This window comes from Lissotriton vulgaris, chromosome 5, assembly GCF_964263255.1.
Source record: "Lissotriton vulgaris chromosome 5, aLisVul1.2, whole genome shotgun sequence".
Taxonomy (NCBI): domain Eukaryota; kingdom Metazoa; phylum Chordata; class Amphibia; order Caudata; family Salamandridae; genus Lissotriton; species Lissotriton vulgaris.
Window position 1 is genome coordinate 625,002,617 of NC_141693.1, and position 23,800 is coordinate 625,026,416.

Below are 23,800 nucleotides of genomic sequence, written 5' to 3' on the forward strand. Positions count from 1 at the left end.
TCTTATAAAATTTCCAAAGTCGCATCCTAAGATGAGTTAGTATACGCTGTATAGTGGCAATGAGCCACTTTACACTGGACACCTTGAATAGAAGCTGACCGACTCTAAATAGATAAGGCAGAATCCAACATTGTGTTAAAAGCCAAAGTAATCAATCTGCACGATTTAGTCATAATGTTAATTTTAACTTCTGACAATTAAAAACAATTTCAGGACTTTTGCTACCTCAAGAGACAAAAGCAAGAACCAAGGAACATTTTATTGTCCAAATGTAAATGTAAATGTAGTAGTATTTGTATAGCGCACCGAATCGACCCCTGAAGGGGTATCTCAGGTGCTTGTACGCATACCGCTGTGGAACCCTTCCTGGCTTTTCCCTGTGAAGGGCCCATTCCTGGGCACCCCCAAGGTGAAGCCAGGCATCCTAGCGTTGTTGGGGCCGTTGTAGGAGCAAAGTGATTCTGTTTCCATGTCCATGTTAGGTACAGCAAAACATTTAATAGGGCCTGGGGAAGACGAGTGACATGATATGAAGAACATTACCCAATACTCTTCAACAAAGGAGTCCAAGACAATGCCCCAGACCACTCCATCAGGATCGTAAGTGGAGTGAATTGCAACAGGGGAAGAGTGCACCAGAAGGCATGCCTGAAATAGCTGCATGTGTCTTCGAGACGGAACGCACACCAAAGGGAGCTGATGGAGGATGGTGAATAGTGCATAGTGAATTCAGCCTGGGTGAAAGCCACCACCTCAGTGGTGTCCGCAGCAGAAAAGCCATAAGCGGGGCTGACAGTATAAAATGCAGGTCTGGGAACTTTCATTGGGCTTATTTCAATTAAGATAGGACACTGCACCAAAGACAACACTAAGGCAAAAGTCAGTGAAAGAATTAGACTACCTCAAAATCTATCCAATCATCAGGCCCGATGTGCAGATCAAGATGAACCCTCTGCACTCTAAGATCTAAATTTGGAGTGCGGAAACTTGTGTAGTTAAAATGTGCATGTTGCCTCACCTATGTGAAAAATGGCATCTAGAATGGTGCACTCACCCATTGCGGCCTCTGGATGGCTGTGATGGTCCAGCTTACAGTTCGAGCTAACAAACTTGAACCAATCAGCCCCTCAAATCACAATCCAATATAGTTAGAAGAACAAAACCTAGTGCAAAAACCAAGCTCAGCACACGTGGGATCAACACAGCACTAAGAACTACACAGACAGTAATCAGTCACTTTTCAACAGCACTGAACACTTCCAGAATCGTTCGAAGTTGTTAAACAACTTGAAGAGGCAGAAAGCACCACTGCAACCACCTCTGCACCCTGAGCAATCGTCAGAACAGACTAAAGGCACCAAGACCACAACTCAGCACCTACAGCATCACCTTAAGTAAGGTATTGTAATGCTCGAGAAGTCAAAACTGGCCAAACCTGATGGTTTAACGCACACAAGGCCCTTAAATATCAGCTCTGAAAAGGTAATTCCTTCAAAATAAAAACACCCAAAAAACGCCCAAAAAGTGCCAGAGGCGGCCAACATTGCAAGTAATCGCTCTCCATTAGTTCTACTATGACTCCTCATGTACAAAAATATTTTGCACCAGACAACCAGGAACTACAGAAACATTTACACTGCATATATCGCCTTCATACATCCAGCCCTACAACACTACAGCACATCATCCTTTTTCACTGCATCCCCTACAGTGCCAAAGAACAAATCACAACAACAGGTCTACTGCCAAACACTTCCCCAGCCTGATCCAAGATTCACCTCATGTTATCCTGTTTCTAGCAGACAGATATAGGACCGGAAAATAACAAAAAACTACCACACCTATACAACTTGCCAATCGAGGCATATACCTTCACAGGACTTTAACACATTCATGAGAAATTGTTCCTCAAGACCACTTGCATACACACTCATGACCGCTTATTGTTAAAGCCCTCACAGAGATACACCACCTTCGCGGAACCGGTTTAAAATATTCCAGATATGTATCAGAAAAAGAGAGCTGGGTTACATGCATTAAGGGAAACCTCAGGAAATAGCTCAGTAGAAGCAGCAAAGCGCACAATCCATAAACTTCTACATTTGAATACCTTCATTATTATCAGATCCATACATTCCTGATGTCTTATGTGGTGCAGTGGCCAGGGCACCTGACTCCGGTGGCAGCTCAGCACAGCACCATGTGACTCTGGGCAATAGCTCACTTAATTTCCACAACGGCCTCCAGCGCCTTGAGACCCATAAGGGTGAGTAGTTCGCACTTTACAAAATACGGATTTATGCATTTTATGATCCACAACTGTGATCTCCGATCCAGTGTAGAGAACTGCTAATAAATAGATTAAAGAATGCCAATAACTGGATTATTCAGTGTAAATCGCAAAATTGTAAACAACGGTATTTCTTTTCTTTCACATGGACATCTGGTTTGTGATTGAACTTTTATTGTCCTTTACAGAGACTTGATTGTTGGTTTCATGAACATTCTTTACACACAGGGCAGCCAAAACATGATTTGCCCACTGCGACTCACAGACCTAGGGCTTTCTCAAGGGTGAAAATATGTTACAGCAACAATCAGAGTAAAGAAATATAAAAGCCACCAAAGACAAATATTGTACTTTTGTCGATTCGTAAAAATAGATGTATTCACACTGGTGAGCCACGGTGTAAAAGTTATTTAGTCCTGGACAACCCACAGATAAGACATGCTCTGTACACCTACACATGCAGATATGATGTAAACGTACCAAACACAGTAAAGACATTTATGCATGTTTTGAAAGGAAAAAGCGCAAAGACTGGTTTAAAATAACGTTTTCACATAATTATTTAATCTTAACTCTTATTAAATGTACCATTATTGCAACAGTGATATTTTTTTTAAACTTATTTTCATCTCGTATTTGCAACTGATCTTGAAGATTTATTATCAGAAAGAAGAGACCAAATCTTCTCAGTAAAGCAAAACACCTTTAAAATAAAGTGGCACTACAAGATGATATTTGCTTGCAATCTCCACAACTCTAGCTAATGCAAGAGCGAACAACTGTTCCGAGTTACAAGAGCTGGGTGAATTACATGGGTCTTCACTTTTTCCTGCCGCCGCTGCCAGAAAGGATCATAGCAATGCGAATAAAGATGTTCATTGTGTCCATGTAAATACCCAAGCACCTAAAATAAAGAGAAAATTGTGGTGAGCAAATCAAAGAAATTTGAACTTTTTTTTTTTAAATATCAGACAGATTTTCTAATTCTTATACATGAGAAGATTGCAGTGAATTACACTTAAATAAAAATGTTCTGTCTGCTCTTGGGAATAACATGAAAGTCAAAACATCATTGTGAGAGATTGAACTTCAGAAAACGCTTTTTCTTGATTTTTTAAAATGCTCAGTTGAACTTTAAGGCTATAATATTTGTGTACGCTTATAGCAAAGGAATTCAGTTTAACGTTCTTGTACTTAGAGTATTCTAAAAGTTAACGAAGAGGTTAACTTCTGCATTATGATATAGAAGACAATCTACATTGGGATCGAAGAGGGATTTGCAATGCAAGTATTTTTTTAAAAAAACACACAGGACCGCTATGTACACAGACCATTAAAAAAAATACAAATAAGGGTCTATTGAGGACAACAGTGGCACTGCTCTGCAGCTCTCGATCCTATCCCTAGGTGTCAAGTCGCCCCAGCCCAAAACATCCCCCCCCGCCCCTTTTAAATATTTCTTGACCCAGAATCCAACCCGACCACAAGATTTCCCTTTTAGGTTCATGGCAAACGCTGAAATGCTTGAATCACCCACACTCTGTCCAGGCTACACTTCCAGCAGATACCATTTGACGTGGGAGGCTTTAGCTATCTAGTCAACATTGCTTGCTCCACGATACCCAGACTAGGGAAGCCCGGTCAAGGGAGACTGAGCAGGCATATAAAGGGGAAACAAAAAAAGAAAACTCTAGTACAGGAGATCTGTGTCCTAAATCCCTTTACCAGCGCTCTACATGATTATGGCATGTTGCTCATCAGCGAAGAGCTAGACGGTGTTTGGTTTCACCCAAAAGCATACTCTTTCTAACGAGGAAGTAATCGGTAAAAAAAATGTCCCTGAACCCCAGTGGTACAAATGCTACAGGCATTCATAGCAGTAGGTCAGTAATGTGTGTTTGTATATATGGTATATACATAGCATGAACCTAGCCAAAAATCAGATGCAGGCTGCACAGGGACAAAGAAAAAGCAGAAAACCAGTATGTCATATGAAAGGTGGTAGATTTGAGGACGGCCAATGCACTGTGATGTAGTGTTCTTCAAAGAGGCGAGTTTTAAATTCTGTCCAAAATTGGAGCAGCTTTAAGGCTGTTCTAATGGATACTGGGACGTGGCTCTTGATCCTAAGCGCATAGAAGGAAAAGAGCCCCTGCCTTCTTTTTTTCACACCCTTTTTTGTCCCCACTCCTGGCTGTGTGTGTCCCAAAAACCATCAGAGATGGTGATGTCGGCTCTGGAGGCTTAACGGACCAATACGTCCACTGCAGAGGCCTGTGTTGGACCTCTTGGTCACACGTTCGAATCCCGGCAGGTCCACTCAGCCCTTCATTCTTTTGAGGTCTATAAAAAGAGTGGCATTGAGTTGGGTAACAAAAACATGTTATTCCGCGCCAAGATAGCCTTCTTGGTGAACGTGCGCTTTACAAATACACTTTATGTTATGTTACCTGCAAGTTAAGCAGGGATGGTGGTCCTGATGGATTAGTAAATTATACAGTTGGTTTAGAAGATGGTGAAAGCTATCAAGGGGAAGAAAATGGAGGTCAATCAGGATGGAGATTATGTGATTTATTGAGTCCCTGGATGAGACTTGCTGCAGCATTTACAATGCTCATAATGAGTGCAAGAGAGCATCGTGAGAAGTCCAGGAGCAGGGTATTACCAGCATCTATGTGCAAGAACAGGGGGGTTCAACCATGCAGCTCTGAAGTCACTTTTTGGAACAAATAGTTTCACTTTCTTTAGAATAGAGTGCTGGTACCAGGCCATCTTTTTAGGGCAAATGTGTTCATCTTGGGTGAGGATAGTGTCCAGGGTGAATGCAAGTTGCTTGACATTTGATGAAAGCTGGGGTTTGAAGCCATTAAGGTTCAGATCATTGAGCCAGGTTGGGACTGTTTCTTGCTCTTGGCAAATAACAGGAACTCTTTTTTTGGTGGGTTGAACTTCAGATAGGCACTCGACAGCCAGGTCTTGAAGAAATGCAAGCAGTGTTTAAGGCATTGGATGTCTGGAGTAGAGGAGACTTTCAAGCAGAGTTGTGTTTTAGCTGCATCTGGGTGACTCTTGATGCTCCAGTTGGAGAGCAGCACTAAGTAGTTCCATTTAGAGGCTGAAGATGACAGGACACAGTATGGAATCCTTGGGAAATCTGCAGGTAATAGGAATCTTTTGAGACCAGGTGGTGCCTATGTGAACAAGCAAGTTTGTGAAGGACAATGCTGAGGAATGCCATTTGAGACCCTAGGATACATACGAGGGTGGCATGGTTGACCGTGTCAAAATCAGCATAGATCGAGTAATATCAGTATGCAGCGGGAAACTTAATCTGTGGTTAAGAGGGCATTTTCTATATGCAAGGCCGTGGTCTTTATGCTGCAGTGTGATTGGAAACCAGAATGATAATCATGCAGGAAATGGCTAGTATTGATGTGATCTTGGAGGTAACAGCCAGCTTTTTCAATGAGTGTGGCTAAGAATGGGAGGAAAGTGATGGGCTGGTAGTTGCCGAGATCATCATTACTTGCCAACTGCTTCTCCAGACTGTGGGCATTATACATAAGTGTATAGGAGTACATGCAAGTAAGAACACCCATGTTGTGGAACCCCACCCCCATACTGGTTTCAGAAAGCCTCTAAATTTGTAGTGTGATACACAGGGCTTGTATTACCAAAATTAAACTGTCTCCGCCCTCCCTTTATGTCCCCCTCTGCTATTCACATTTACCCCCTCCCTGTGGAATAGTTTGAAAAGCTAAAGCCAACCATTTGGCTTTGAATCCTCATTATTAGGAAGGAACTTTTGTTTCAATGGGCTGAAACTGAACCCTTACTTACCAGGTCAGTTGTGAACTGGCCAGAGAACAACACTAGAAAAGAAAAGTGACCCCCACTAACTTTTGAAAAGCATTGTTCCTGTTCTGCCATGAAGTACTTGGAGCTGTAGCCAAACCGAGATCAGAGGTGATGCTCAAGTAACCAACTAGAAGATCTAAGCAACCTATGGACAAAGTAGCATGTCAAGCATGAGGCCAACATGTGAGCCCGTGAAGGTCACCCTGTGTGGAGGCCAGTCATAGGAGTTAAGTTTGAAAAAAAAGCATTTCCCCAAGTGAAAGGCTGGCATTGTGATCTGCAACTGGCCCTACTTTTCTGCAGTGAGCCCCTGCACCCCTGTCCTGAAAGGCAACTGTTCAAATATTGACCACAATGAGATGTCCGCAATATGCACAGATGTTGAGTCTTCATAAACACCCAACTTGTTCCCATTGAGGAATATATGGCTTCTGCAAATGATCACACTGTGGATTACTGGCGGCTAGAACCAAAGCTGCATAAGTGGCTAAGATCTCTCACCACCTGAAGGCAGTCTCTATCAGCAAGCTCTTGTGTGGACTGCTACTTGATGAAGCAGCACAAGTTGTGGATCCTCACTATTACCGGATCCAGTAGATCATCTCAGAGACCCATAACTCTCATTTAGGAATCCTGAGGACAAGCAAGAGACTACCGAAGAGTAAGATATGGAAACTCTGGGCCCTCCGAGTAAGCAATGTGCTTGGTTATCCTACGCTAAATTCAGTTTTAAATATAATCTGAGTTATTGTGCTCAGTCACCGCTCTCCATTTATTTGGGCTGGGAACAGAAAAGCTATACCATATTTACAGAGATAGAAATTATGTGAGCATAAAAAGTTATTGGAGTTACGGAGCAAATTTGCTAAATATAAATAACCTTAAAAGTCTTAAATCTTTATTTGAAAGAATTGCACTGCATGGACATATTTACTGTGCTCGATACCCGTGCGGTCTAAGTTAGTCTTTCTATCACATGCAACCCTCCAAAAGGAAGGTTCTTCGATCTCACTAGCCCTTGAATATCGGAGCTCAAAAAGAAATTGTTTGCTTCAGTAGTAGCTCCGTTACCAAAGGTAGCTGCAAAGCTAGTTGCAAGGATTGCCTGATTGCCCAAGAGTCAACACAGACATCTAAGAATTGACCGGCCACAAGAACTGTCTGGTTGGCCTAGAGCTCCCTAGCCCCTACAGAAGTGGCATGACAATCTTCAAAACACTTCTCCGCCGACTACCTATCAAGCACCAGCTTAATTTCTTTAATAACTGTTGTAATGAAGGTGAAGGAGACTGTGGTTATACCCAAAAGTTGGTACTTCTTGGATTAAATGAGACGAGCGGCTCAAAATAAGCAGGTAGTTATTCTCTACTAATCTTTACTACATGCCCTCTCCCATCAACAGAACTCTTGCTTTGAGGCTGAATGAAGGGAGTGCTACCATCCACTGCCCACCCTGCCACAAACTAGCAAAATGATCTTTGGGTGAACATGCACAATGACCAGTTCATATTCTCAGGGTGCCAGACAAAGATAAAGGTTTAGGAAAAGTAACTTTCTGACAAATGGATCCCCCTTAATAGTGAAATGATCATAATGTTGTAATCCATTTACAAGTGACACATATTTCCTCTAGGTTATACTAAAACAGGACTACTCCTACGGCAATGCAGCTTAACTGATTATTTAGAGGACTGTCATTCATAGTAAGCAATGCCATACTTTTATAGTGTCACACTCCAAGTAACAAGTATTCCAAAGGAAGTGTTTTTCTATCACTACTCTCTTCGTCAACAAACCTCTTGAGGCAAGGTGTACAAACATGAAAATGCTTGAGGTTTTACGTTTGTTTATAAAAGCTTTGATTTAATTTTTCTTAAGCTAACCAAACTTTATGTTAGGAAATACCAAAATCTGGCTTTTTTTCTTTAGGACTTCCCATTCTGCATAAAGAACAGAAATATAGGCGGATAGAAAACATGTTTCACCCTCATAGCTCAGGAGAAGACATTACTACATAGTGAAAGCCACAAATCGGATGAGTCTTAATTATGGCTTTCTCCAAATCAATTAATTCACAAGCTTGTCAGAGCTTCAAAGAAGTCAGACACCACTTGGATAATTTCTTACGCTAAAAACATCCCAATAATGCTTGGGTCTTTGCGGAGGAACAAAAACACAGCTCGTTCGTTTCCACAATTTGAAATCGTTCATCGTTTGAAACATGAACCTATCTGAAATTTAATCAGATAGAGAGGATAGGAAGGGGAGGCACTAGGAACAATTCTAGTTCACCCCCTTCCAAACTAAATCCTTCGATTCGTTTTATTGTGCTCACCTCAGTCTCTCACCCACAGAAAACAAGCATTTGCAATGCAATAAGTCTCGCATTAGGAAAGCTTGAGCTATTGGTATTGTAAATTACACATTTTTTATTCATGTTTTGTTTTTGAAAATAGCGAAATTAATAGCTTTGTCATTTACAATGCCAATAGTTATAACTTTCGCCAATGTGACACCTATAGCATTTGTAATGCAATATGTGTTGTATTTACGTGACTTACATGTATTGATATTACAAATAACCATGGCTTTTAATTTTTTTTCAATAATTAATACTTGAATGAAAGTTATTGTCATTTATAATGGCACTAGCTTAAAGTTTTGTAAATAACGTTTGTGAAGATTATGTTCAGTGTATTTTATTGTGATGAAAATGCAAGAACACAAGTGAAATATTAACATCTTTTTGTTACATTTGTAATAAAGCTTGAAACATTGAGAGAACTTATGTGAACCTGGTGTTGCTGAATGGTTGCACAGATTGATGCTGTGGTGGCGCTGAGTGATGTTGTAATGACGAACGAGTGATGCTGAGGTAGCGCATAGTGATGTTGTGGTGCCCCTGAGTGATGCTGTGGTGGTGCAGAGTGATGCTGTATGCTATGCTATGTTTTGTTTTGCTATGCTATGTTTTGTTATGCTATACTATGTTTTGCTATCCTATGCTTTGATGTTCTGCTATGCCGTGTTTTGTTATGCTATGCTTTGTTATGCTATGCTTTGTTGTGTTTTATTATGCTATGCTTTGTTATGCTATGCTATGTTTTGTTATGCTATGTTTGGTTGTGTTTTATTATGCTATGCTTTGCTATGCTATGCTTTGTTATGCTATGTTTTGTTATGCTATGTTTTGTTGTGTTTTATTATGCTATGCTTTGTTATGTTATGCTATGTTTTGTTATGCTATGCTTTGTTATGCTATGTTTTGTTGTGTTTGGTATGCTATGTTTTGCTATGTTATAGGTTTTGTTTTGCCATGCTATGTTTTGTTGCGTTTTGTTACTTTTATGTCACTATCTAATGCACCTAACTATAACGTTACTTAAACATTTAATTTTTTTACATACACACCCCCCCCCCCCACACACACACACACTTTTTTCCACTGAAAAAGTCAAAGGTTAAAGTTATAGTTAGAGGAATACTTCAATGCCAGCATAAAGTTTTAAGCTTGAAAAAAAATACACAATGAAATTCACCAGTAATAGTTATCTCTATTAACTAAATCTCCTACCCTAAGGTAACAACTATAACTCGAGCTCCTGCCATGCCATGAAGCCAACGTAAATGATGCAGTGATGTTATCAATTATGTCATAGAGCATGTCATGAGTGATGTAATATGTGGGATAATTAGTAGTGCAAGGTGAGGGAGTTAACTATAACCAGCGAATCAGCGGTTTCTTTGATTTTAAAAGGTTATGTTGCCACTGAAACCTTTACCTAACTTAACTTTTGTTTTTTTTCCAGTGAATTCCTACTTTTTATAAAAAAAACAAAGCAATATTTATTACTATACATAAAACCAACAGCCGCCGTTAATGGCCTTTGGCTGTCCACGTGGGAGTGTGGCAGGGGAGATGAGTGGCCAGACCCTACTTCTAACACCTCGCATGCAGCCAACCCCACCGATTTGCACAGCCTTTGGCATGCTCTGCATGTGGTTGGTCTCGTAGGTCCTGGCTGCCCTCAGACCTACTTACTTTGCCAAGTGTCCCAACACCAAAATAAAAAATAAAAATGAGCCTATTATCATCTTTCTCTAAAAATCCCCAATATTTTTTAACTTAAGTAAATTTCAGTAATTCACACAACGCAATGTTTAATAATAGTTATTATTAAAGAAATGTTTAATAAAGTTTTAATAAAAAACATTTCTCAGAGTCTCTCAACAGTTTTTATTATTACATTTTGTGGACAATTTTTTTTAAAAGAAATACGGTCATTAAAAAAAACTAACATGTCTGATTATTTCTTTTAACATTCTTCAGCACTGAAGATGTTGTCATATAAACAACCACAAGAGGGCCTTTCGCTCCAGCTAAGAGCATAAAGTTCCAGCTAAGATTGCTTTTAAAAAATATGGTAAGTTCTCCTGGTGTCATGAGACGTACTTTTTTTTTTCTTCTCTAATGTTACTGGGTGGCAGCATCACTTCCTGCAGCCTCCCACAACATTAGAAAACATGCTGGGTGGTGCCCCTGTCGCTTCTATGGGCACCATAAACATACATGTGTTTTTATAATGTTCTAGGGCATTATGGGGCACTCCTTCCTAGAAGCAGTGAATAGCAAATGAACTGCTCTTGCCACTCTATTATTACTTTTCTTATTTTTCAAAGATGTATATTGGATGTCCCAGTGCCCATCCAGGATACCCATATCTTACTTTTTTTAAAGTAGAGAGAGGGGAGCATGCCGTCCCCCTCCTTAAGCCTTTGCAGGATCAATGGACCCAATTCTTCGGGAACCACATATTTTTTTTAATAAAAGGAGGGGGTGCCCAGTCCCCCTCCTTGAGCTACGAGGGGTTCCAGGACCCCCCTCCCCCCCCCCAAGCAGGGATATTTTTTTTAAATGAAGGGGATGGGGGTGCCCAGTCCTCTCCAAGAGCCTTAACAGCCTTGGGGACTCCATAACCTAGGGCCTTAAAAAAAATAACATTTATATAAGGTAGGGCAGTCAGCCTCCTCCCAGAGCCATTATTAGGCCCTATCCCTACAGACTTTTTTAAACTAAGGGAGGGGGCTATAAGTATGTAAGCACCTGGGACCCCATCCCTCGAGGTCTCTGGTGGATGACGTAGTGCCCACCTGGGACACCAAAAAAAAAACCCACTACCAACGACCTGTGGCATCAGACGGCTATCAAGCCAAAGCCATACTGGGTACTTGTGGGAGCTGGCACCTTTACTTAGCTCCTGCCCAGGTGGTAGCAGCATTTTTCAACTACTCCTGCTGGGTGAAAGAAAAGTGGAGTTCCCTGCCTGTGTGTGTGTGAAAACAACAGTTGATGGACAGAATGCAGAACATGGTCATACATTCACCCCAGTTCAGAGATCTGGGCCTAAACCCTTTTTTTTTTCACTCCACACCACCCCAGTTCAGACATGGCCATATGCAAATCAGTCTTGACCCTGTGCCTCATGGGAACAGTCCAGCCCGAACTGCCAAGCCATATCTTTCCTGGACCGGAATCAAGCATCCTATGACCGGTTTCTGGCTATCCGCAGTCTTCGGCCAGGATAGCTTGACTCCAGTGGTGTGGAGAGCATGGGACTCATGTCTGAGCATACCCATCTCACTCGGGGTGACAAATGCAAAAACAACAGTTGATGGACAGAATGCAGAACAATGTCATACAGTACCCACACTCTCCTGGGAAGGGAACCAGTGTCCAGGGGTTGGGTTTCCAGGACACTGTACATAATAGACGCCCAGGGTATGGGATCTTGTGGCCGATATCGGGGGGGGGGGGGTATGGGGGGCTCTTCTAGAAGTATTTTGGCCCCAGGGTATGGGGGTGCAAAAGAGGCTTGAGTACGGGGGCCGCATGCCCCCCTCCCATTGAATGTTTATTTTGCCCTAAAGGATGGGGACCTGGAGTTGAGTAAATGGGGCACCCTCTACAATTATATCATAATAAGGACCCCCCCCCCCCAAACCAAAGGCTCAAATTTGAAAATTACCTTCTGATACACACATCACCGGAGGAGTGGACATTCAGGTGCGCACTCTAGCCACTCTCATGGCCAGGGTTGTGGGGCTATTAGCTTTGGAGTCCCTACTGCTGTGACAGACTGCTATCAAGAGGAAGAGAGTGCAGAGGACTCAGCACTTTCATATGAAGCCAACCCTCAACAAACTCCAAAGACCCTCAACAAACTTCAAAGACTCGGACCCTAAATTACATTTGGTGTCTGAAACTGACTAATAGAAGGGGAGCTTGAGACCTCAATTATGGTCAACTGTCAAGCAGTTCTGATTGGGCCAGAGCCAGTGTGCAGTGAGGGGGCGTGACCACATATGCCAGGAGGGGCTACTGTGGACGGATTGCCATGCAGAGTTCACCATAGCCATTGCTTGAAGAGCCAGCCACCACGAATTCCAAAAGGGGCCACCGTGCAGGCCTCTTCTGTGCCATTCAAAGCCAAAATAGAGAGACCCTCTATGCTGTGGGGGTGCAGGGGTACAGTTTCAGGAATAGTGAGGCCACCATGAGAACCACTATGCACCTACAACAGGATGAGGGATCAGCATCCGGAACTTTGCACCACCTCTCCCATCGTGGGATGGAAGGAAAATGCTACTTACCAGTATACATCTGTTCTTGGCATGTAGAGCTGCAGAATCTTACATTTAGCAATAGATCGCCACCTGGTGTTGGGCTCGGATGATTGCAGGTTGTTGTTGTCTTCTTGAAAGAAGTCTTTTGTAGTCACTAGGAGGGTGACTCCTCCCTTGGACAATACTGCGCATGGTCATCGACTCCATCTTCAGATTGTTTTTCGCCATGATGGGAAATGATGGAGTTAGTAGAAGTAAAGATAAAAAAAGGATGTCCATGCGTGTGCATCTAAGTAAGATAAGTACTGGAACGGATACAAGTCCTGGGGAGGCGGGAGGGTATGTAGGATTCTGCAGCTCTACATGCCAAGAACAGATGCATACTGGTAAGTAGCATTTTCCGTTCGAGGCATTTGAGCTGCAGATCCTACATTTAGCAACGATTGTGCAGCAGTGTCTCCCCTAGCGGTGGTCGCTTGTATCCGTTGCAGCATACTGACAAAGTGTTTTCAGGACAGCTTGGCCTACTGCAGCTTGCTGCTTGGCTTGCACATCAACACAATAGTGTTTAGTGAAGGTGTGTATTGTAGACCATGTTGCTGCCTTGCATATATCCTCAAATGGTATGTTTCCTAAGAAAGCCATAGAGGCTCGTAGTTTGCGAGTGGAGTGTGCTCTAGGAGGAACTGTTAGTGTACGTTTAGCCTTGTGATAGTAGATTTGAATACACTTAGCAATCCATCTAGCAATACCTCCTTTAGAGATAGGATTGTCTTTGTGTGGGGGAGAGAAGGATGCAAATAGTTGTTTTGTTTTCCTGAATGATTTAGTTCTGTCTGTGTAATATAGTAGAGCTTTTCTAACGTCTAGGGTGTGCAAAGCTCTTTCTGTAACAGAGTCCGGTTTTTGAAAAAACACTGGTAACTCTACTGATTGATTTAAGTGAAAAGGAGTAATCACTTTGGTAGGAATTTTGGATTAGGTCTAAGAACCACTTTGTTAGGATGTATTTGAAAAAATGGTTCTTCTGTTGTGAATGCTTGGATTTCACTAACTCTTCTGAGAGAGGTAATGGCAACAAGGAAAGCAGTTTTCCATGTTAGAAATTGTAGTTCACATTTATGTAGCGGTTCAAAGGGGGTCCCATGAGTCTTGTAAGGACTACATTTAGGTTCCATACTGGAGCAGGTGGTAACCTGGGTGGGATTATTCTTTTTAATCCTTCCATAAATGCTTTTATTGCAGGTACTCTAAATAGTGATAGATGTTGTCTATTTTGTAAATATGCTGCAATAGCTGCTAAATGCAGGCGTATGGAAGAGTAATGAATTACATAAGAAGTATCTAGGAGTCAAACAGAAAAAAAGGGAACTCTAATCACCAAAAAAACCTTGACATGACAAAAGCAAGTATTGTGAGTTGAATCATTCGGTAACACCACGTGATTAAATATGACAGTGCACGTGATTACTCTACTGGGAAAGACAAACCCAAGGGTAGGTGAAAATGTTTTCATCAGTTGTCGATCAGTACCGCCACTTTCACATCATATGGGTTCTCCTTACCCTGGAGCTGGTGCAATCACAGTCACAAGAATATAAAAGGACTGTGAGAGCCGAAGACCCTTTGTTAATACCTGGTAAGCGGTGTCAGTGTGAAAGGACAACTGAAAAAAGCAGTGCAAATATGTGATTAGTGATGGAATAAAATTGGGTAAGACTGAGTAGAAGTGGAAATTTTAATAGTTCCTCTCAGCTCCCCAAACGTAAACACAATAGTGAATAAACAGATTTGAAAAAATATCTGTTCAGCAAATAGTGGTCAACATGTTCCTGCATAGATGGAAAGTACCAATGCATTCATCAGGACCTAGGTGTTGCTACTGCTGTTGAATTGGTGAAAAATATAAATGTAAAATGGAATCATATCACCTGCATTTCAGGTTCAGAAACTCCGCCACAATCTAAAATATCGTCATGTCAAGAGGGAAAAGGGTAAAAAGACACACATTTTTTGAAAAAATACACTCATCAACAGTCGTATTTCTTTAACGTGTTTTCGTACATCAGTGTTTATATATATCAATATGTGTATATATCAACATATTGTCACTCACCCAATTTGTGTGGGGATAGCGCCTCACCTCACCTGGCTGCAGCTCAGGTAATGAGGAGCACCGCTCTGTTTTAAAAAAAATACATATATTCGTAAGCATTCCACGGTTTGTCCCACATAGAAGTGAAAAACATCCTTTCTGAAAGGTATTCTAAATTAAATTCGAAAGACACTAGGGTACATGTTCTTAGCATTCGGTGTCTTTTATATGTTATGATATACCATATGATTTACACCATGATCAAGTCAATTCTTATAGACAGACAAATCTCACTGGAGTCTGACAACCAGGTTGCACTCTGCTAATTACGCCTCTGAGATCAAACCAAGGCTAAGCAGAGAAACGGAAAGTAGTTCGAGCAAATGTTTCTAAAACTTAAGTGCGCCGTTACACGGATCGTATCATTGCAGTGACCTGTAATCTTGAATAAATCCAAAGCTTCTTACTCAGTATAGGGCGGTGTAGCGATATTTAGTGGAAAACACCCGTTACTCCCGTTAACCTCACTAAAGTCTGACATTCAGGTTATCCCATGTTTGTTACGCCTCTGGGGTCAGGACAAGGCAAAGCAGAAAAACAGCAGATATTTCGAACAAATATTTCTGAAACCAGGATTGCTGTTGCACAGATCGTATCATTGTAGCGACCAGTAGTCTTAGATAAATCCAAAGCTATTACTCGATCTCGGGCGGGGTAGCGGTATTAAGTAGAAAACACCTCTTGTTCCCGCTTACCTATCCGTCGGTGTCTCCCGGCATTCCTCTGCGCTAACTAGGGAGGCACCGAACGGATGTAGAAAGGACTATTTGTTTGTCCACCCATGCGCTCATGTGATCGCGCAAGGAATGATGGACTATGTAGTTGATAGTAAAGTTGTTAAACTCGGTATAAAAGAAGCTCTCGTGGAGTAATTTGAAGTCTGTTATCGTGCATAAAATTCAATTTAGTTTATGTGCGCACAGATCAGACATCATTAGGATACATTGTAAAAAAGGGAATGACTTGTACTGGCGCGCTTAAATCACCACTTGCTATCCTAGGATAGGGCAATGTATGCGACTTCAACTGTTTAAAACTCCCAGAATTTTCATTCGCACATTAATCTGAGTTGCAGCACTAATGTTGGATATTATTAGTGATAGATGGTCCGATTAATGTGCGAATGAAAGTTCTGGGAGTTTTAAACAGTTGAAGTCGCATACATTGCCCTATCCTAGGAAAGAAAGTGGTAATTTAAGCGCGTCAGTACAAGTTATTCCCTTTTTTACAATGTATCCTAATGATGTCTGATCTGTGCGCACATAAACTAAATTGAATTTTATGCACGATAACAGACGTCAAATTACTCCACGAGAGCTTCTTTTACACAGAGTTTAACAACTTTACTATCAACTACATAGTCCATCATTCCTTGCGCGATCACGTGAGCGCATGGGTGGACAAACAAACAAATAGTCCTTTCTACATCCGTTAGGTGCCTCCCCAGTTAGCGCAGAGGAACCCCGGGAGACACCGACGGATAGGTAAGCGGGAACAAGGGGTGTTTTCTACTTAATACCGCTACCCCGCCCAACATTGAGTAATAGCTTTGGATTTATCTAAGACTACTGGTCGCTACAATGATACGATCTGTGCAACGGCAATCCTGGTTTCAGAAATATTTGTTCGAAATATCTGCTGTTTTTCTGCTTTGCCTTGTCCTGATCCCAGAGGCGTAACAAACATGGGATAACCTGAATGTCAGACTTTAGTGAGGTTAACGGGAATAACAGGTGTTTTCCACTAAATATCGCTACCCCGCCCTATACTGAGTAATAAGATTTGGATTTATTCAAGATTACGGGTCACTGCAATGATACGATCCGTGTAACGGCGCACTTAAGTTTTAGAAACATTTGCTCGAACTACTTTCCGTTTCTCTGCTTAGCCTTGGTTTGATCTCAGAGGCGTAATTAGCAGGGTGCAACCTGGTTGTCAGACTCCAGTGAGATTTGTCTGTCTATAAGAATTGACTTGATCATGGTGTAAATCATATGGCATATCATAACATATAAAAGACACCGAATGCTAAGAACATGTACCCTAGTGCCTTTCGAATTTAATATAGAATACCTTTCAGTAAGGATGTTTTTTCACTTCTATGTGGGACAAACAGTGGAATGCTTACGAATATATATATATTTTTTAAAACAGAGCGGTGCTCCTTATTACCTGAGCTGCAGCCAGGTGAGGTGAGGCGCTATCCCCACACAAATTGGATGAGTGACAATATGTTGATATATACACATATTGATATATATAAAAATTGATTTACGAAAACTCGTTAAAGAAATAAAACTATTGATGAGTGTATTTTTTCAAAAAAATGTGTGCGTCTCTTTACCTTTTTCCCTCTTGATATTTTAGATTGTGGCGGAGTTTCTGAAACTGAAATGCAGGTGATATGATTCCATTTTACATTTATATTTTTCACTAATTCAACAGCAGTAGCAACACCTAGGTCCTGATGAATGCATTGGTACTTTCCATCTATGCAGAAACATGTTGACCACTATTTGCTGAACAGATATTTTGTCAAATCTGTTTATTCACTATGGTTTTTTACGTTTGGGGAGCTGAGAGAAACTATTAAAATTTCCACTTCTACTCAGTCTTACCCAATTTTATTCTATCACTAATCACATATTTGCACTGCTTTTTTCAGTTGTCCTTTCACACTGACACCGCTTACCAGGTATTAACAAAGGGTCTTCGGCTCTCACAGTCCTTTTACATTCTTGTGACTGTGATTGCACCGGCTCCAGGGTAAGGAGAACCCATATGATGTAAAAGTGGCGGTACAGATCGACAACTGATGGGAACATTTTCACCTACCCTTGGGTTTGTCTTTCCCAGTAGAGTAATCACGTGCACTGTGTCATATTTAATCACGTGGTGTTACCGAATGATTCAACTCACAATACTTGCTTTTGTCATGTCAAGGTTTTTTGGTGAATAGAGTTCCCCTTTTTTTCTGTTTGACTCCTAGAAACTTCTTATGTAATTCATGTCTTTGTTAGGGGCGCGTATCTAGTGGGGAGTCTTTAAACCAGCCCTTGGACCCCCCTTCTATATAGTGTGTTTTATAGTATGGAAGAGTAAGCCAAATTGGACCTTTGTAAATGTAGAAGGTAGAAATGCAAATGCTACTTACCAGTATGCATCTGTTCTTGGCATGTAGGGCTGCTGACATTCATATCTGTGCATAGATCGCCGCCTAGTGTTGGGTCCGGATGATTGCACATTGTTGTCCTGGAAGAGTCTTCGAAGTATCACGAGATAGGTGGCTCCTCCCCTGGACTACAGTGCGCATGGGCATCGCCTCCATCCCCAGATTGTTTTTAGCCATTGGCAGAGATGGAGTGAAGTATGTGAGTGATGCCCATGCTATGAGCATATGTATACATATATATATATGAATACTGCAGCTGCTACAGGCGCGGGGGAGGAGGGTGGGCGATATGAATGTCAGCAGCCCTACATGCCAAGAACAGATGCATACTGGTAAGTAGCATTTGCAGTTCGAGGCATGTGGGCTGCTGAATTCATATCATTGCATAGAATACATAGCAGTCCTCCCGTTATTGGCGGCCGCCCGTGCCAGCTGCAGCAGTCTGAAAAAGTGTTTTGAGAACAGCCTGACCAACAGCAGCCTGCTGTTTGGAGTGCACATCTACACAGTAATGTTTAGTGAAAGTATGTGTGGTAGACCATGCGGCTGCTCTACAAATATCTTCTAAGGGAATGTTACCTAGGAAAGCCATAGAGGCCCCGAACTTTCTGGTGGAGTGGGCTCTCGGTGGAATTGTGAGAGTGCGTTTAACTTTAGCGTAACAGATGTGAATGCATTTCACGATCCACCTAGCGATCCCAGCTTTGGAGATAGCGTTTCCCTTGTGGTGTGAGGCAAATGCAACGAAAAGTTGCTTGGTCTTACGAAAATCTTTTGTCCTGTCAATGTAGTACATTAAGGCCCTTTTAACGTCAAGGGTGTGGAGCATCCGCTCCGCCAGCGACTCTGGGTTTTGAAAAAACACTGGCAACTCAATTGTCTGGTTCATATGGAATTGAGATACAACCTTGGGTAAGAATTTAGGGTTAGTGCGGAGCACCACCCTGTTAGCGTGTACTTGGAAGAAAGGTTCCTGGATGGTGAGCGCCTGCAACTCACTAACCCTCCGTAGCGATGTAATTGCTACTAAGAAAGCCACCTTCCAAGTCAGAAACTGAAGCTCGCTAGAGTGCAGTGGCTCAAAGGGAGGACCCATCAGCCTTGTAAGAACCACATTGAGGTTCCATTCCGGAGCTGGTGGTGTCCGTGGTGGAATGACCCTTTTGAGTACTTCCAGAAAAGCCTTGATAGCAGGGACCTTAAAAAGTGATAGGTGTTGCCTATTCTGGAGGTATGCTGCCATCGCAGACAAGTGAATGCGGATGGAAGAATACGCCAAATTGCATTGGTACAGGTGGAACAGGTAACAAATGATGTTCTGAATGGAAGCATCTAGCGGGTCAATGTCGTGGTTTACACAGTAAATGACAAACCGCTTCCATTTAGCCGCATAACAAGCTCTAGTAGTGGGCTTCCTTGCCTCCCGAATGATGTCCATGCAATCGGGGGGAAGATTGAGGTAGCCAAACTCTAGGACTTCAGGAGCCAGATCGCCAGGTTGAGCTGTTGCGGGTCTGGGTGCTGAATGTCGCCATGGCTCTGCGTCAGAAGGCTGGGAGTGAGATGAAGCCTTTGATGCGGTACCACGGAGAGTTCAAGAAACGTGGTGTACCATGGTTGGCGAGCCCACGTTGGAGCAACCAGGATGAGAGTCATCGAGTGCTGCCTGAGTTTGCGTGCCACCAGCGGTATCAGAGGTGCTGGGGGAAAAGCGTACGCAAATCTGCCTGACCAGTTTATCCACATCGCATTGCCCTGCGATTGCGGGTGTGGGAACCTGGCGGCGAAGCTTTGGCATTTTGCATTCTCCTTTGTGGCGAACAGGTCTATCTCTGGATGACCCCACCTTTGGAAGTACGGTTGGAGTACTGATGGATGTATCTCCCACTCGTGCATTTGGTGGCTGTGCCTGCTGAGCAGGTCCGTCATCTGGTTGTCCTTGCCCGGGAGATGCTCCGCCATGAGGAAGATGTTCCTCTGAATGGCCCACTTCCACATGCTCTGAGCCAGATGAGACAGCTGCGGAGAGTGTGTGCCCCCCTGCTTCTGAATATAGTACATGGCCGTCATGTTGTCCGTCCGGATCAACACGACCTTGTTGCACAGATGTACTTTGAATGCCTTCAAGGCCATGAAGATTGCCATCAGTTCTAAAACGTTGATGTGCATCTTCTGTTGCTGTAGTGTCCATAGTCCCTGCACTGTGTAGTGGAGTACATGCGCTCCCCATCCCTGGAGAGAAGCGTCCGTTGTCAGGATAATCTGTGGCACAGGCTCCTGGAACGGTCGGCCCTTGCAAAGGTTTTGTGGATTCCACCAATGCAGAGAGTTGTATGCCCGACCGCTCACCAACACTAGGTCTGTCAGTTGCCCATGAGCCTGAGTCCACTGACGTGCTAGGCACTCCTGAAGCGGACGCATATGTAGTCTCGCGTGCGGGACGATGGAGATGCAGGAGGCCATCATGCCTATCAACTGCATGAACACCTTCGCTGGAAGGGAGTGCTGAGGTCTGAATCGTTGGATCAGCGCTTGGATACTGGCGATTCTCACTGAATTTGGCTGCGCGGTGGCTGCCAGAGTGTCTATTGTCGCGCCCAGATACTGCCGTATATGGGCGGGTTGGAGATGGGATTTTGGATAGTTCCGCGAGAATCCCAGATCGTGCAGGAGATGGATGGTGCGGGACACGTGTTCGGCGCACTGCTGTTCTGACTTTGCCTGAATGAGCCAGTCGTCCAGATAGGGATACACGTGGACGTTCTGGCGTCGTAGATGCGCCGCCACAGTCGCCAGGCACTTTGTAAAGACTCTTGGCGCTGTGGTGACCCCGAACGGCAGAACCCTGAACTGGTAGTGCTGGTCCTGAATTGTAAACCTGAGATACTTCCTGTGGGAAGGATGCAGGGGGATATGAAAGTATGCATCCTTCAGATCCAGCGTAGCCAGGAAGTCCCCCTGTTGAAGCAGGGGGAGGACCTGCTGCAACGTGAGCATATGGAAGTGCTCCGATAGAATGTACCAGTTGAGGGGCCTGAGGTCCAGGATGGGCCGGAGGGATCCGTCCTTTTTGGGGATTAGAAAGTACAGAGAGTAAACTCCTGTTCCCCTTTCCTGCAGTGGGACGAGCTCTATTGCCCCTTTTTGCAGCATGACTTGAACTTCCTGCTGCAACAAGTGCAAGTGCTCGCCGGACATAGGACGGTGTCTTGGAGGTATGTTTGGTGGAGTGGAAGTAAGTTCCAGACAGTAACCGTACTGGATAAGAGACTTGACCCACCTGTCCATGGTGATGGATTTCCACGCGGGCAGGAACTGTTGGAGTCTCCCCCCGACCGGTGTTGTGTGGTCGGGGAGCAGTGACAAGGCCTCACTGTTTGTTGGCGGTGGAGGACCTGGAGCTGTTGTTTCCACGTCCCCTGCCTTTGACGTTGTTGCCCCTGTAACCACCTCTACCTTTGTTGGTGTATGAGGTTTGGGTGTTGCTCTTGTAGTACTGTGTAGCTTGTGATGCCTGACCCCTTGAGGTGCCTCTGTTATTGGAGAGGCGAAAGGAACCACCCCGAAACTGCTGAGACTGGAGGGCCCCCATAGACTTAGCAGTGTCCGTGTCTTTCTTCATCTTTTCGAGAGTCGCATCCACCTCGGGGCCAAACAGATGGTCAGGATTAACTGTTTGGTTCAGGATGGTTGTCTGTATATTTGGTTTGAACCCTGATATTCTAAGCCATGCATGTCTCCTTAGCAACACGCTAGTGTTGATTGCCCTGGAGGCGGTATCAGCCACGTCCAGCGCACATTTGATGGAAGCGTTGGTGATCAGCTTCCCTTCCTGAATCAACATTTCACCTGCCTCCTTGTACTGATCAGGTAAGTGCTGCAGAAGTGTTTCTAGGGTGTCGTAATGCGCCCTATCGTAGCGTGCAAGTAGGGCCTGCGTGTTTGAGATGCGCCAAATGTTAGCTGCCTGCGCAGCAATCAGTTTCCCTGAGGCCTCAAATATTTTTGACTCTTTGTCGGGGGGAGGAGCATCACCCGTGGTCTGCGAGTTCGCCCGCTTACGAGCGTTGGATACAACCATAGAATCCAGTGGCAAGTGTCCCTTGATGTACGTTGGATCCGAGGGCGCTGCCTTGTATTTTTTATCAATACGAGGATTGATGACTCGCGCCAGAGTGGGCTCCCTGAAAACCTCTGGCGCGTGCTTCAGCACTCCCTTGAGCATAGGCAATGTCTTGACTGACTTTTCAGCCACTGAGAAAGTGTCAAACAAAAAATCGACATCCACAGGATCTGAATGCAGGTCGACATCATGACTAGCTGCAGCTCGCTCAATGAGAGCGTTGAAGGCTGCAGAGTCCTCCGTTGGAGAAGTCTTTGCCGCAAAAAGCTGCGGTTCATGACCCGACTGAGGGTCCTCAGGGTCGCCTCCGGCGGACCAAGGTTCATGTACCTCCTCTGGATCCGAGTATGCTGGATAATTGTACTCGTCCCCTTCATCTCAGTCACCTTCCCCAGCGTTGGAATGCGTCGGTGAAAGTTCCAAATTATGTGGAGATGCAGGCTCTATAGGGGCAGAAGTACCCGCAGAGCCCTTTTTGTTTTTGAGTGGAATACGATAATGCTCCAACACCGGCTCCGTGGAGATTTTCCGTTTGAGGAGAGAGAGCTTCCCGGTGTTGGCGTCGATAACTTCACGACGTTCCTCATCTGCGAGTGGCTGGAGCCGAGGCTTCGGCACCACTGCGGACGCCTTGGGCGTAGACCCCACCTTCAAAGGCACCCCGGCCCCATGTTTCGGAGCGAAAGCCTTCGGCGTCGACTTCGGCGGCAGCGTGTAGCGGATAGGCGTCTGCGCCTTCGCCGGCTTTGGTGTAGGCTTCGGCACCACATCCTTCGGTTCGGGAGCCACAGCGTCCTTCCGAATCCGTTGCAGGGACTCCACGACCTTTTTTGCCAATGCCGGGGAGGGCTGGACCGGCTCGAGCGATTTCCCCGAGTCCGGAGTCGGGTCTGCGGAAGGCACGGTCTTCGGAGCCGACACATCACCATCCTTGGCCTTGACGGCCGGAGTCGGCGCAGCCGGAGCTTCGTCGTCATCTCAACGCTTCTTTGGAGCCTTCTTCGGGTCATCGACCTCGACCACCTTCGGCGCCGACGCGAAATCGCGTCGGTCGTCTTCGCCTTCGACACCGGGGTCTTCGGGTCGGCCATCTTGGCGTGGCTCTTGCTGTCGGCCATTTTGAATTTCGTGGACTTCGAGGCCTCTGGGGCCGCCTGTCCCACCAGTGCGCCTTTCACTTTCGGTTTCGAAACCGTTGGTGTGGATCCCGATGGTTTCACTTTCGTTTTCTTCAACGGGAGTGGCACATCAGAAATGTCCGTGGCCGGGCCCGGAGGCGAGGCCGTGGGACGATTAAGGAGGTCTTGGGTAAGGCCCGAAGGCGATCCCTCGACCTGGGCCGTATAACGGGGGTTGACCCCCGAGTCAGTCTGAGGATGCTCCTCCTCTGAGCTATCCTCCACGGTGGCAATGGCCCCATCGTCGTCCCCTACCTCACCGACGACTTCATCAAACTCCTCATCTCCCGCGTCGTAGTTTTCTTCCTCCGACGCCGGGCTAGAGTCCGAAACTTGAAAGACATTGTCGTCTCCAACGTCTTCTTCGAAGATGTTGTCTGGCGGGGGCGCTGACATCTGG

The 23,800-nt window shown here is 44.3% G+C and overlaps 1 protein-coding gene across 2 annotated transcripts in view; it reads right to left on the reverse strand.

Moving 5' to 3' along the window:
- Window positions 1-2,447: 2,447 nt before the first annotated feature.
- Window positions 2,448-23,800, reverse strand: part of GHITM (growth hormone inducible transmembrane protein) — a 310,682-nt gene continuing 289,329 nt past the window's right edge. For both annotated transcript variants that reach the window (XM_086922078.1, XM_086922077.1), the window contains exon 9: window positions 2,448-3,194. In XM_086922078.1, the coding sequence (XP_086778204.1) occupies window positions 3,110-3,194 (85 nt within the window). In that variant the 3' untranslated portion in view covers window positions 2,448-3,109. The remainder of the gene's footprint in view (window positions 3,195-23,800) is intronic.